The sequence below is a fragment of the Pomacea canaliculata genome, linkage group LG6 (genome assembly GCF_003073045.1).
Source record: "Pomacea canaliculata isolate SZHN2017 linkage group LG6, ASM307304v1, whole genome shotgun sequence".
Classification (NCBI taxonomy): domain Eukaryota; kingdom Metazoa; phylum Mollusca; class Gastropoda; order Architaenioglossa; family Ampullariidae; genus Pomacea; species Pomacea canaliculata.
The window spans coordinates 31,409,896-31,424,225 of NC_037595.1; the positions used below are offsets into that span (position 1 = coordinate 31,409,896).

At 39.0% G+C, this 14,330-nt stretch overlaps 1 protein-coding gene across 6 annotated transcripts in view; it reads right to left on the reverse strand.

The window, feature by feature from the left end:
- The window catches only part of LOC112567133 (serine/threonine-protein phosphatase 6 regulatory subunit 3-like), an 88,717-nt gene that overhangs the window by 22,230 nt on the left and 52,157 nt on the right, over positions 1–14,330 (reverse strand). For 5 of the 6 annotated variants that reach the window (XM_025243684.1, XM_025243683.1, XM_025243685.1 and 2 more), the window contains 4 exons: positions 10,752–10,885; positions 9,960–10,153; positions 9,140–9,329; positions 4,368–4,441 (listed from right to left, as the gene is read on the reverse strand). In XM_025243684.1, the coding sequence (XP_025099469.1) occupies positions 4,368–4,441; positions 9,140–9,329; positions 9,960–10,153; positions 10,752–10,885 (592 nt within the window). Of the gene's footprint in view, positions 1–3,492; positions 3,645–4,367; positions 4,442–9,139; positions 9,330–9,959; positions 10,154–10,751; positions 10,886–14,330 lie in introns of all 6 variants that reach the window. The other variant, XR_003099760.1, reaches the window with a different exon arrangement.

Genomic DNA, 14,330 nt, shown 5'->3' on the forward strand with positions numbered 1-14,330 from the left:
CACCGCATTTGGACTGATGAGACGCCAGTATTGAGGAAGCTACACGGCAGCCTGGAGGACCTGCGGCGCACAGCATCGTTTGTGCAGGAGGCAGGCGTGTCCATTTGAGTGATCGACGAAGAAGAAGAAGAAGAATACGTTGATACAGTACTGTACCATAATAACAGCACAGTACTGCAAACACTTAGCCTACCCACACACCTATCCTAACACAGTACCCTACATCATTATCAATAAACATAAGTACAGTAAAATATTGTAGTACACTACGCTTTGTTATCACTGTCGCTTTCATAGGAGCAGATCCTTTCACGTGTTCAAGTATGCGATCTTTATCCTTGATAATCGTAGCGACAGTCGAGCGACTAAGTCCTAAAGACCTGCTAATTTCTGTTGCTGTTTCCCCCTTCTCAGATTGCCTTATGATATCCACTTTCACCTCCATGGTGATGGCCTTCCTTTTCTTTGATGCACTGACCTCGTAAGTCGGAATGAGCGTCGTAACCACGAAACGACGTAACTCGAGACCGTCGTAACCCGAGGACTACCTGTACTAAAATTCTGGCCTACCTTCACCATGGTTAAAATCACAGACTGAATATATATCTAAATTAAAAAGAAAGGTAGCCTAAATTTAAACCAGAGAAGTATATGTGGGTGGATGGGGAAAGAGGTAGGACACCTGGAGGCAGTCAGAAAGAAAGGATAATGTCACTCCGAGGTGGATGTTTATGATGTACCAGGAAGGGAGGAATCTAGGCAGTCATGACAACTGAAGGGGTGTATGGACACAATGACAGGTCATTCTTTTGTTCTTCACATAAGTGGTAGTGCATCAGCATCCCATCCTCTACCCTCTGTCCCCCAGCACCATGTTGAACTCTTTCTCTTCCTGTGCTATTTGTAAGCAAAGGACTTCTCATATCTGCTGCTGTCTAGTTTTTTTCTGGTGTTGTGAATAATCATAAGAAACTTTTTGTACTTGTATTTTTTTTCACGATGAAGGGATAAGGACAAGCTATATACGTTTTAAGATTTTTTTTATGTGACTTAGTTTAATGTGTTTATGTTCATTAAACTGTTCCCGGACACCCAAAACTTAAAAACTTGGTAGATTATGTTGTATTGCAGGTTATGTGTTTGTTGGGGGTAGGGTGTTTCCTTTGAATACTTGAGAAGTTTAAATCCAGTTATTAGGGAAAAATACTAAACAAAAAATTCACAATAAATCTACTCCAGTCATGAAAGTTAAAAAAACTGTACCAAAAAGTGGGCACAAAATTCATAATATAAATAAATTACAAAAAAACAAACATTTCTATTGTGCCCCATTTTCCATTTTATGGAAAAATTATGAGCAAACAGCTCTGCATAAATAGTCATTTTAAAGGGAAGAAAAACACATTACATTATAATAATAAATGCAAAATTTGTAAAACACATACTTACACTCCTAGGGAGTATGCTCTTAGCGCTTAAGAACAAGAACAAAACAGGGACAACATACAAGGGACAGGGAAACAAATAGCATGTGAACTATAAAAGAATAAACAACCGTACTAAACAAAGAATGAAATTGAATACAGAAAACACAAAGAGGAACCAAATAACAAGAACAAGAGCCGAGAGTAACATGATATTGCAAAAGGAAGGGTGTGAAAAAGGACTACCATTATGGAAAAAGTTGTTATGAGTAATGTTTACGGAAGAGGTGCGTTTTCAGTGCACGTTTTAAGGATTCAATAGTGGGTAGGTGGCGAATGTGGAAAGGGAAAAAGTTTCATTGTTTCACTGCACAATGAATACAAATCCTGTGGCTATATGTTGTTCTGGTGACAGGCAGAGTAAGGAGACAATCATCAGACGAGTAGCGGAGTTGTCTAGCTGGGACGTAAGGGAAGAGAAGTTCAGAGAAATAATCAGGGCAGGTGCCAGCAGAGAAATTAAAACACAGCATGGATAATTTGTACTGAATGTGAGAATGGGTGGGAAGCCAGTGCAGAAAACAAAGGAGAGGGGTAATGTGGTCCCGTTTCCTAGCTCTAAGTATCAGACATGCAGCAGAGTTCTGTACTTTCAGGAGTTTGTGAGGAAGATATTCAGGGCAGCCAGCAGGCAAGGAGTTGCAGTAATCAAGTCTGGATAAAATAAAAGTGCACAGACAAGAGTGTTGGTAGCGCATGTATACAGAATGTGACAGATGGTGCTGATCTTGCATAGCTCATAATAGACAGACTGACAGACAGCTGTAACTTGTTTAGCAAGAATCATGTGTGCAGTGACAATGAATTCCAGATTCCTGATGGAGGACACAAAGGTGATTTCGGCCCCTCCCCCCTGATGTGACTTGGTGGACAAACAAGTGAAGATGGATTTCTTTTTCACAAACACAAGAGGGCTTCCGTTTTATCATCACTGAGTGTCTAAGTTTGTCACCATCCAGTCTTTGACTTCATTAATACAGACTTCTATGGTGCTGGTAGCAGAGTGAGACTCAGATGGTGGAGTGGAGCAGTAGGGCTGCATGTCATCAGCATATGACTGATGAGAAATGTTGTGAGACAGGATGCAAGATAAAAGTGGCTTCATATACAGAATAAACAGAAGTGGGCCGAGTACTGAGCCTTGAGGGATGCTACAAGAAAGTGGAGCAGGACAAGATGTTTGACCATCAACAAACACGTTCTGCGTCCTATCAGTGAGACAGGAGTTGAACCAGGCTACTGCAGGTCCATAAATCTCATAGAGGGTATGTAGTCTATGAAGAAGCAGAGAGTGGTCCATGGTGTCAAATGTAGCAGACAAGTCCAGTAAATGCAGAAACATCACCACTGTCAAGGGCAGATAATATGTGGTGGTCACTTTAAAGTAGTTTCAGTCCTGTGAAAAGGTCTACATGCTGACTGAACATGGGGGATGAGCTGGTGCTCTTGTAAGTAGGCCCAGAGCTGCGTCAAAACTGCTTTCTCTATGACCTTTTAGAGAAAAGACAAGTTGGAGACTGGGCGATGATTGTTCAACACATCGACATCAAGCGTGGATTTCTTAAGAAGTGGCTTCACTAGGGCATTTTCAAACAAAGATGGGAAAACACCTGATGACAAGCTGACATTTACAATGTTTGTGATGGAAGGAGGTAAAATATCTAAGCACTTAAGAAGAAGGCTTGTGGATATTGGGTCTAACTGGCAACTTGTTGGCTTGGCTTTCAGAATAATCGCCTTTATTTATATCAGCATCAGAGACTGGTCGAAATTTGTGAGAAGAAGAATCCAAGAAGAATATCATCCAAGAAGAATATCACAGGAATGCTGTCAGGCACCGATATCAAATCCAATGATGAATATCCGAAATCTTGTTAGCAAAATAGTGATAAAACACTTGCGGCAGCTGTGAAGCAGGATAGACAGTGGGCAGTGGCATTGCCTTGCTAATTACAGTCATTCGATTGTGTATGTCAAAAAGTGTTCTGGAGGAGGTGCAATTATTTACTTGGGCCTGAAGATATGATGTCTTGGCCTTGTTGACACATTCTGCAATGCTTAGCGGCGTTATAAATCTTTGTGGATGGTGCGTCCAGTCTTCCACCAAACATGCTCAGCTTGCTGGAGAGTATGCTTCAGGTCACAGAGCTCAACATGGACCTGTGAATACCAAGGTGCATATTTAGACTGGCGCATCAGACGTCGAGACGCCGGGGCATGGTTATCAACAATTCTACGCAAAACACAGTCAAGTTGCTCAGCAGAGGGTAGCTGGAGCATAACCATTTGCAGTTGTGCTTTGAATGCGAGCATATCAACTCTGCGCAATGGATGAGCGAGTCTAAAAACTGGCGCCGATGATGGGCATCTGTGATCAAGTTCAATCAATACACAGTTATGATCAGATGTGAGATCTTGAGAAACATCAACTGCCTGCACTAATTGGTCATCAGGTCAATGCATGACCCAGTCCAAGATGTGATCTCTTTTATGAGTGGGGTGCAAAACAGACTGGATGAGACGAAAAGAGTGCAACAATTCTGACATTTTTACTGTGTCAGGATGAGACTTGTCAAAATGGACATTGACATCTCCAAGACGCACTGCAGGTCCATTGAGTGCATCGCTATGGTCGAGCATATCATGAAATTCCGAAGAAAAAAGTAGAGGCTGTGAGTTTGTTCTTGGCGGGGGTCTATAGATGCAGAACAGATATATCGAGCAATAGGGAGCCGAAAAAGAGACGTACACATTCAAAAGATGTATGAGGGAATGATAAAGCAGCAGTAAAAGACAGGTACTTCGCAAGTGATGATTTGTAGATAATAGCGATGCCGCTTCCACGTGCAGACATTGAAAAGACATTCATTTAAACTTAGTTACCGTAAACATTTCCTTTGGAATTTTCTGAAGTATCCATGTCAACAGGTGAGCTACTTCTTGGGCCAGCGTTATCCCTGGGGAAAAAAGTAACAGTTTATGCGCTTTTGTCAAAATTCAAAGACACCAAGCTTGATGTTCATGGCTTTAACTTTGATTTTGACTATAAGAAATAATAACACAAAGGCAAGTAGTAAATCTCTCATAAAAGTTTTTATAAAATATTGTTATTGTACATTCTGTTTATAATGTATTAAGAATTTTTCTTTCATGCTTTGTGAGCCATTTCTTTGAACTTTAAATACAGTGGTACCTCGACATACGAGTGCCCTAAGATACGAGTGTTTTGAGATACGAGCCTCCGAGTGAGCGATATTTTGCTTCGAGATGAGAGCAAGATTTGAGATACGAGGAATCGCAGACTACACTGCTGCACACGATCCCAACATGCGGGGCAGATGTTGGGGTCGTGTGCAGCGTCTAACAGTTTCTCCCAACTCAGACTAGACCTCAGTCTGTGTGCTTGTTTCCCTCGTGTTCGAAGCATTTTTGATAAGTTGAGTTCGCGTTTTTTGCTTTTTGTACATTTACAAAACATTATCATTAAACATTATAAAGATGGAGGAGGTTATCTCTACAAGAGATATAAAGGAGATCTTGGGAATGTGGGAGAAAGTTGTAGAGTTCGTGGACAAAAATCACCCGAAAAAGTTGCACCTGGTCGTGCATCGGAGTTGTTCAACGAAACTTGCCTCACTTCCACAATATCCTGAAAGGGAGGAAGAAACAAACCTCTTTGGACAGTTTTTTTTTAAAATCTGCAGGTGAAAATGAGCAAAGCGTGACGAAAAAAGCGAAGATCAGTGACGAAAATTAAGCGCTTTGGTAAGCACTTTACTTTTTCTTTTATTATGTTTTTATAGAATATGTATTTGTTATTTATAAATATATGTTTCTGCTTGTAAATACATTTTTATTCTTCAAAATCACTTAACAAAAACAACTGAGGTGGTGTTTCGGGAGCTGGAACGGATTAATGGCATTTCAATTAATTTCAATGGGGAAAATTGCTTTGAGATACGAGCAATTTGACATACGAGCAAGGTTACGGAACGAATTAAACTCGTATGTCGAGGTACCACTGTAATTTAAATAATGCAGCTATTGTGTGATAACATATTTAACAGAATAATTCTCATATAATTTTAAAGAACATTTCTTAAGCTCATGACTACAGGCTACACTGAATCACGGAGAACCAAATATTACAATTCATTTCATACTACTTCTTCTGAGATTGATGGGTGGCTACTTCTTCTGCTCTCTCTCTGTTTGCATGGATTCATAAGCTTTGATGGTTTATGCTAGATATCATAGGGATAAGCAGGGCTTCTGCTTACGCAAAAAATTGCGTACAGTACGCATTAAAAGTTCGGAGGACCCCTTCAATTTTCGTCAAAGGGGTCCCCTTCAAATATAGGCGAAGAACAGGGACCCCTTAAAAATCTGAAGGGGTCTCTGGGACCCCAAAGAATTTAGCCTTAGCAGAAGCCCTGGATAAGGGTCTTGAGCCTTTCAGAGTTCTGGTCTTTTAAGAAGAACGGCATGGCTTAGGTAACTCCCATTTCTAGTTGGACATGCTGAGATCTTTGTAAGGTGTCTTCTTACTGAAGAAGTTCATGTACTGGGATATGAGCTCTTTGTATTGGCAGTTGAGGCCCTGCCTCCTGAAGTAGCTGAAATGTCTTTTAAGGGTTGTGAAGACAGCCTCTTTATTTTCTTCCTGAGCACGAGTACTTTAAGGCTGTCTTCTCTAGAAACTGTTGACCATCTTTCCCATTTCACAGACTAGGGTACCTATGACTAGGTGCAGCTCCAAATTTGAACTCTTTCTAGTTTACTAGAGTGGCCCTATGCTCCTCGAGGAGTATCAAGGAATAACGAACAAAACTAGTTTGCTGGTAATGGTCTTTATTGCTATTCTTCATGATGTCAAGGCACATTCCATGACTTCTCTAACTGCTTATGTGTAGACCTGGGACAGAATACTAAAGTTTGTCCCTGCCAGCACTAACTTTCAGATGTCCGTTCATTCTCTCAATCTTTTCAAGGTGAGTCTTCTGTCTAGTGTGACTCCCAGGAGTGTTTGTGGCTGACAATCTTGTTTGCAAGGGAGTGGGGAGAGAGAAAAGGGTTTTGGATGTCTAGGTGGTGTTGATTCTGAGGCTTTAATTCTCTGTCCAACAAGCAATGACGCTGATGATTTCCTACAGTCTGTAGATCACTGTGTTGATATGTCCTGGAGTCGATTTCCTACAGTCTGTAGATCACTGTGTTGATATGTCCTGGAGTCCACATTGCTGAGTCATCTGCAAGCAGGCTATTTGAGATATGCTTGGTTGGTTGCTTTGGTGGTAAAGTGCTCGCAGAGGTGATTCTGCACCACTATGATAGGGGTGTGTGGAAATCAGAGCACCTGGAGAAAACCAACAATCGCTGGTCCTGTAAAGAGGTGTTCCATATAAAGTATCTTGAATGTGATCTAAACCCTAGGAATATCTCTCTCTCCAGTGGTGATAAGTAAGTTTCTTAACCACTACACTATCAGGCAAAGGTACACCACTCCTTTCGCATGGACCCCTTCCAGCAGTGTGATTTTCTTGCCTATTGCACTTGCATCGAATAGGTATTGGTGGATCAACATGAACACGTACTCTTGTTCTGGAGTTGTTCCATAAGGAACCCATCTTTCCAGAACTTGTCCAAAGTGTGGACAAAAAATGTTTTTTCTTCTCTCAGTTTTCAATGTCTTTAACTAGGAGGGCAAATAGGTCTTCTAATCATCTGGACTTCTTGTAGCCAGTGTGAGTAGCCATGAGAATGTTGATTTCAGGTTAGAGATAGGGCAATTACCAATTCTTCTAGGTGTTAGTCCATGCAGTTTGGAAAACTGATAGGTCTCTAACTGCATTTTTATCTTTGCTTTGTTTGCTGGGGATGATTTCCGCTTCTTTTCGGATAAAACGCACTGCGCCTGTTTTTCAGCTCATGATGAAGATGAGAAGCAAAGCATCTCTGGAGAAGGTAATGAGGCAGTTCAGTATCTTGTCAGTGATCCCATCAGGGCCAGGAGTCATTCTTCACACCCACCCTACGTTTTTCCTTCTCAGGTGTCAGCTTCCAGGCTTTCTATGCATCAGTCTTTGATCTAACCCATGTTCAGTCTGCAAAACTTAAACCACTTATATCCCCAACCTCATGACATCCTCTTTGTATCTTTCTTTTTTTTTTTTTTGCAACCTTTAATTGGTGACAAGTGATAAAAGTAGGTGCCAGTGTATTACCAACTTCCTGCACCCAAACTCAGAAGATTGGTGATCAGCCAATCAATATAAAAATCTATTCAACTGCTATCATTTTAGATAACTGTTTCAAGATCAGTTCAAAGAACATCAACTATAAGTTTTTAAGTTCTGCATTGTCTAAACACACGCTTTTGTAAATTTTGTACCCTTCAGTGAAATATTACAGCAATTCTGCCAAATCCTAGAATATATTTTTTTCAGCAAAGATTGTCAACTCAATCAATACTCATGTTTAATAATTTCCTTCTTTGCCACATAGCTAATATCTCTAAAAACTTGTTAGTCATGGCAGAACTTATTTTTGAGTCAGTGCTGACTGAACTACGAAGGACTTAATGGCATCGTCAATTTACAAGCAGCTAGTCAGCAAAAACAGCAATGCTTAAATCCCCAGCAGAAACTATTTCGCATCCACGTGTCAATTTCTGACTCATTTAGAAAAATGAACACATACTCTTTTCTACACAAAATTAATACTTAAGTGGTTAAAAAATTAGCAAAATATCATTGTTAGCAAATTTCAAAACAATGAATTTTTCCAAATGGAGTAAAACTTCCCTATTAAGACTGCTAAAATCCATCCAAATCGGGTCGTAACTTAGTAGGAAGATCAATTAGTCTGCTTTCATTCCATGAACCATGAACTGAAATACCTATGAATTTAAGTTCATTTACTTAAATGATGAAATAATAATGATCTTAAAAACCACATCATGCCTTTTTTTTTTTTTTGGTCGTTTTTGCTTTTGTCGCTCGGTCATGCTTAATCTACCATTATTAGGCTGCACTGAAGATTTATAGGGGGCTCGTCTCTTCAACCAAAAATCATATCACACCTGCTATATCTATATCAACCTCCCACCTGTTGAAACCACACCATGACCACACATTCCCACGAAAAACCATACCCTCCCAACACAGAAAGTCAAATCAACATAGGAACAGGCTAAATGAACAGCCAAGCAGTGACCTATTCCATATAAACCAAACTTCTGCATACAAACTAAAGAATAATTTTGGTGATGGGATGATTTGGATCCATTCAATTCAGGCGGATGGTAGAATGACCAGTGACCCAAGGAATAGTCAAAATGTACTTAATTTCGATTTCTGCCAAAAATTGTAATCGTAAACAGTCAGCAAAAAGTAGTTTAATTTAAAATGCAATTAATCTTTTTCAACACAAGACTTATACTAAAAGGTTGTAATAGAGCCTAATATGTCGGTCGTATGTCGGGTTGGAGAAGTAGTCGTAAAAGAGATGACATTTATATAGCAAAATATGTCCTGTAAAATGTTCGGGTTTTAACTAAGAGGTTTTAAATAAAAAGGTCTGAACAAGGAGGTTTTATTGTATAAGTGAATCTCATACCTACTTTTAAAACAGACAGCATGCAACAACAGGAATACCTTGTTATAGTTGAAAAGGAATTAAAATCTGCCCAACTGTCTTCCTGTGCCTCAGATTTGTCAAAGTTAGCCCAACCTTCACGTGACTCTGCTGGCAGACTATTACTTTCCCATGGTGAGCCAGTGTCCATTGCAGACGATTCAATTTGTGATGACTGTTGACTACAGGTTAAATCTGCTGGCCAAGATGCTAAAATTAAAAAAAAAAGTTTACACTATTAACACAAAATGCTAGTCCAGAAAGCTCTTATAAAATGGTTATATGAGAAATTTTCAGTATTTTTGCAAGATTTTTGAACTCACAGCCTGTTGACATGCATACTTTGGCATACTTTCAGACCTATCAATCTGGCAGGTAGAATGTTATTTTACTCATCAGGTACTCAAAACCTATTCATAAATAATGTGACCTAGTTTTGCTGGTTTTGAATAAATGCTAAGAACACAAGGATACAAATCAACTGCAATGGCAGTGTACAACGTATACAAATTATCTTTGCCATTCTCAATCAGTTTTGGAAACAATACCAGGGTGTTTCGGGTGATGCTAGACTATCACCTGTAGAACATTATCTTTACCCACAAAGACCTGATGACCAGGGACACTTTTAGGAACTGGCAGCTGCCTCATTTTCCCACCCTTGCTTCTCCTTCTGTTTTGTATCTGCAAGCTTTCCTTCCACTTATATGTAACTATTTTGTTAAAGTGCATTAAGCTTGATGCAAGAAATGCTCTATAAAAATTCTTTATGAATTTTAAAAATTATCTGTTAAATTAATATCCAATAACATAACATTTTCTTCTGTAGAGCAGTCTTACCTTCTGATGTGTCTATATCCATTTTTTCTGCAGCTCCTGTGATGAATGGCACACTAACTGTTGCAGTAGTACTAACTGAAGAACTTGCAGCAGAGGATGGCTGTTGAGCAATGGAATGGGGCGAATCCAATTCTTCTTCACTATCAGTGCTGTCATCGCTACTACTGACCTGTACTGCTTCTCCCTGTAAACGCCTGAATTACAGATCATACGGTATTACACAAACAGGACTGTTTGTATAGACAGAAAGATAGTGGTCAGAGCTAAAATGTTGCGGCAATGGGTGTATATAAATTGATGTCCAATCAAAGCATCTTTTCCATTTGGTTGCAAGATTTGATGGATCAGAAACTAAAGTGATGTCAAACTATAGATTTTAAATCCTAACAAATGAAAACCCCATCTCTACAAACAGTATTCATTTAAAAAGGCCAATGGAGTAAAAAAAAAAATTCTAATTTTGACATTGTGAGAACTTGAAATCTGAATTTCTGAGGCCCAACTTTACCCCTTGCATCCAATTAGACATGGCATCTGCTGTCAAAGGGAAATTAAATACTTAAAATATTAATCAAATAGTCAAGATCTAAACTTTTTCAAAGTTGCTTCGCTTTTTCACTTATGTCTTTATGGATTTAAAAAAAAAATGACCCCACCAATCATTTGCCAAACATTCTTTGCATAAGAAAATATGTTTGTCTCAGGAAATTTTTTCCATCTATTCTAAACAAGGCACACTTAACAGTTAAGCTTGTTAAAAAGAAGAAAAAAAAATAACTACTGAAAACCAACCCAGAGCGAGTCTGTTTTGCATTTCTGTCAAAGGTAAGTGGTTTCTCAACCCAAATGTCTTCATCACTATCGTCATCATCAAATTGTTGAATCCGCTCGTTACAAGCTTGCTCAAACATAGTTGAGTTTGGGTGCTAGAACAATATAAGATTCAAAACAATTGATATATATGTCAAGTCTAATCAAATCTCCTAGTTTTGTTTAACGTTTCCAACACCTTTCTTATGAACATGCATACTATAATTTTTCTAGATGCATTAAATTATCAGAGTGCCTTATATTATGATCGTTGAAATGACATTCTTGATAAAGGGGTGGTGGTGAGTAGGATTTGTGCTTAAAGCCGTGCAGCCAGGGCAACAAATAGTATTTTTACCTTCAAAAGTTTAGGGACAAAAACCTATGAGTGGAAAAAAAAGACCATAACATTCTTTTAAAAAAGCCAATGCAAGAAGTAAACAATAATGTAAGGAGTGGGTAAAGTGTAAAAATGAGTGTTGTGGCCCAAAAAGCCAACAAACCATAAAATCAAGACATTTCTCAGAACATAAAAATCTTAAATCTGATGACAGAGTCCTATCCTCCTTAAAAATGTAAAGACTGATGCCAATGGGATAGACCTAAACAAAGAACTTGCTGTAAAAAACTGCCATCGGATATTCTGGAGCTCAAGACAAACAAAATATGTACCACATGAAACCCTCCTCTACTTCACAGACAAACTGGTGGTGATTTACCTCGTAAGGGCTGTCTCTGTGTGGCATAGGTGTGTACTAACTTTAATCTAGTAAGGACCACCTCCTCCCGCCTCACAGGATGGAACGAAGTGGTCAAAAAGACAGGGATCACATGTAGTTTATTTTGGCCCAGAGGGTACCAGTGGCGTTTCCATAGGCACTGAACATAGGCTGAGAAGATAAATTTACAATCTGATGATACCAGCAAGTGTAATTTGCCAGGAGACTTACAAGCAGCCTTGGCAGTCTGGTCTGCTTGAAGATTGCCTAGGATACCAGCATAACACCCCTAAAACATGTTCTTTGCCGACAAACGCGTCCCTGACAAGTTTCGAAACGGACCAGGGTGATGCGACATTTTCTGAAGCCACACTGTAGGTTGAAGAATCCAAATAACACAAATACACTTCACGTAGAATTGGTTGATCCTTCCCAGAAGGGGGTGGGGGGTGGGTGGGTTAAAAAACTCTTTGGTCGCTTCGCGTAACTCGAACGCCATACACACTGGCCGTGTCAGTGAGGCGGTTTCTGGGCTCACAGCAGAGGTACTCTGTGGTGATGTCACGGGGGTAACTGTGCTCCTAGCCCAAGTGCTGCAGGGTGTTGGACCAAGAGGTGATCAAGGAATGGTACGGTGAGGCAATTCTTCCTCATCAATCAGCCCATACAATAAAAAAACCTCATCTAGGCGAGGCTAATCCACAAGGAGTCAGTCCCGCGCCACGTCCAGCGTCGGTTGACTCTACCCTACTCTACTGACAGATGAGAAGGATAAAACTGCAGTATGACAGGGAGATGTTTCCATCAAAGCCCTTTACCCCATTAACTTGGGCATACCGTGCTGGGTAGAAGACTAGGTTCACGTGAACAGCATTTTCAAATTTGAGTATGTTTTAGACAAACTAAATTAACATCATGACTTTAAAAAAAATATAAAAGCATAAAATGAAGAAAAAATATTTTGTGATTTTAATTTTGTATTTGACTGACTTCTACAATATTCTTTCTATATAGTAAAAGAACAAGAAATTTGAATTTTGCTACTTGCAACCAGTATAAGCACTAATTTATATTGTCAGGAAACAAAGGATGTATATTTTTTAAAAGTGGTTTAGACACATCATGCCACTCAGCTTTTGATACCTAGATCAGCCATATCAGCAGTAAATGCACTACAATGGTCTGAATCACAGAGACACCTGTGAATGAATACTAAACCTGTTTACCCTTTGGATGACAAAAGTTTCATTTTTTTCAGCAAAAACCTCTACTCACCAGTTTGATCAATTGCAGAACAGAGATATACACTATTTCACCTTTTTTTGTTCATTGCTTTTTAATAAGAAAGTGGCATCCACAATGTATTCAGATTCAATCATTCACTCTTATATTCCATGTAGAATAATTAAAATTTTCTTAAAGAATTGACTTTATTGTTGCTGTAATATTTTATTGATATTGTTATCTTGTTACTGCAACAACCAAAAACCTTAACAATCCAGAAAGCTGTTTTATTGTCTATAATTTTCTGGTTATTTTTTAGTGAAGTCATTTGTTTGAGCAGGAGAGGAGCCAGAATTTTACTTTCTACCCATCAGTGATGACATTTTGGTGCAAACAGAGAAGCAAGCAAAAGCTATAAAGGGATTTTTGTACTGGAACACAAATCCGGAATAAATATTTCTAATGAACAAGAAAATGGTTATAGGAAAGGTTCTGAATTTTGAATGAGAAATGGGATCACTAAGAGAAAATCCACATTGCTGAACATGAATTTTAGATCAAAGGGAAGAAAACAATGGCGGAAAACATACTGCCTCAGCTGCCTCCTTTTAGACTTGTTACACCAACTGGACGCATTTTTATCCTGGTCTTAAAGGCAAAACTTCATGTGGGTGTTTTTTAGAAGCACAAGGTGCTGACTTTTACAAGCGGTCAATCTCTCCTAATTGCTACCCTGACCCTAAGGCAGGGTGGAGATCACAGGTGGTGCCGACTACCCTGGCAATAAAGCGTCTTTCTCAGCTGAGTACTTGCTGCTGGCATTTAGAAAGCTGAAGTGAAACGGTTTGCAACTGAACATACTGTCAGGGTTAGTACCAACAATTGAATGCATTCTCCATAAAATAGAGAGAAAAATAAAGGAGAAAAAGATAAACAGTGGAAATGACACAAAGATAAAAACAACTGAATTTTAAAACTTTATTTTTATTGGATTCGTCTATCTTTCTTTATCCATGTATATCTTTCTTTACTCATAAGAAATGACAACATTCAACATTTTCAATTTATTCCCCTGGTGACTGACATAAAGTACATCTGTGTTTGGGTGCAATGTTAGTACTTTTACAAATGGGCAACAGTTCACTCCTGTAATACAGAGCCCATTCACCATCTACAAAAGCATCATTTCAAGCAGAACAGTCTCCTATGACTGAAGGATTAATGTGATGACAGATGCGGTTCCCAGTCACTTAATCCCCAGACACTTAATCCCCGACACTTAATCCCCGACACTTCATCCCCTAGACTTTTAATCCCTAAGCACTTCATCCCCAGACACTTAATCCCTAAACTAAATCCTTAACTATAAAAATTATGAAGTCAGCGAAAAATTAATTGAAATTCAAATAATTCAAATTCAAATCATGCTATTAACTTCAACGTCATTTGAACATCTACAACATTAGTTAAAGTTCATATAAGCTAGTAAATTTAATGTTCTTCAACAATATGATATGAAAATTGTTCTTGAGTGTTCGCGAGGTAATTGTTGTTAATCAACATGAAAGGTAAGCTAATGATCGGAGGTACAGAAGACGATCCATTGACTCATATCTCT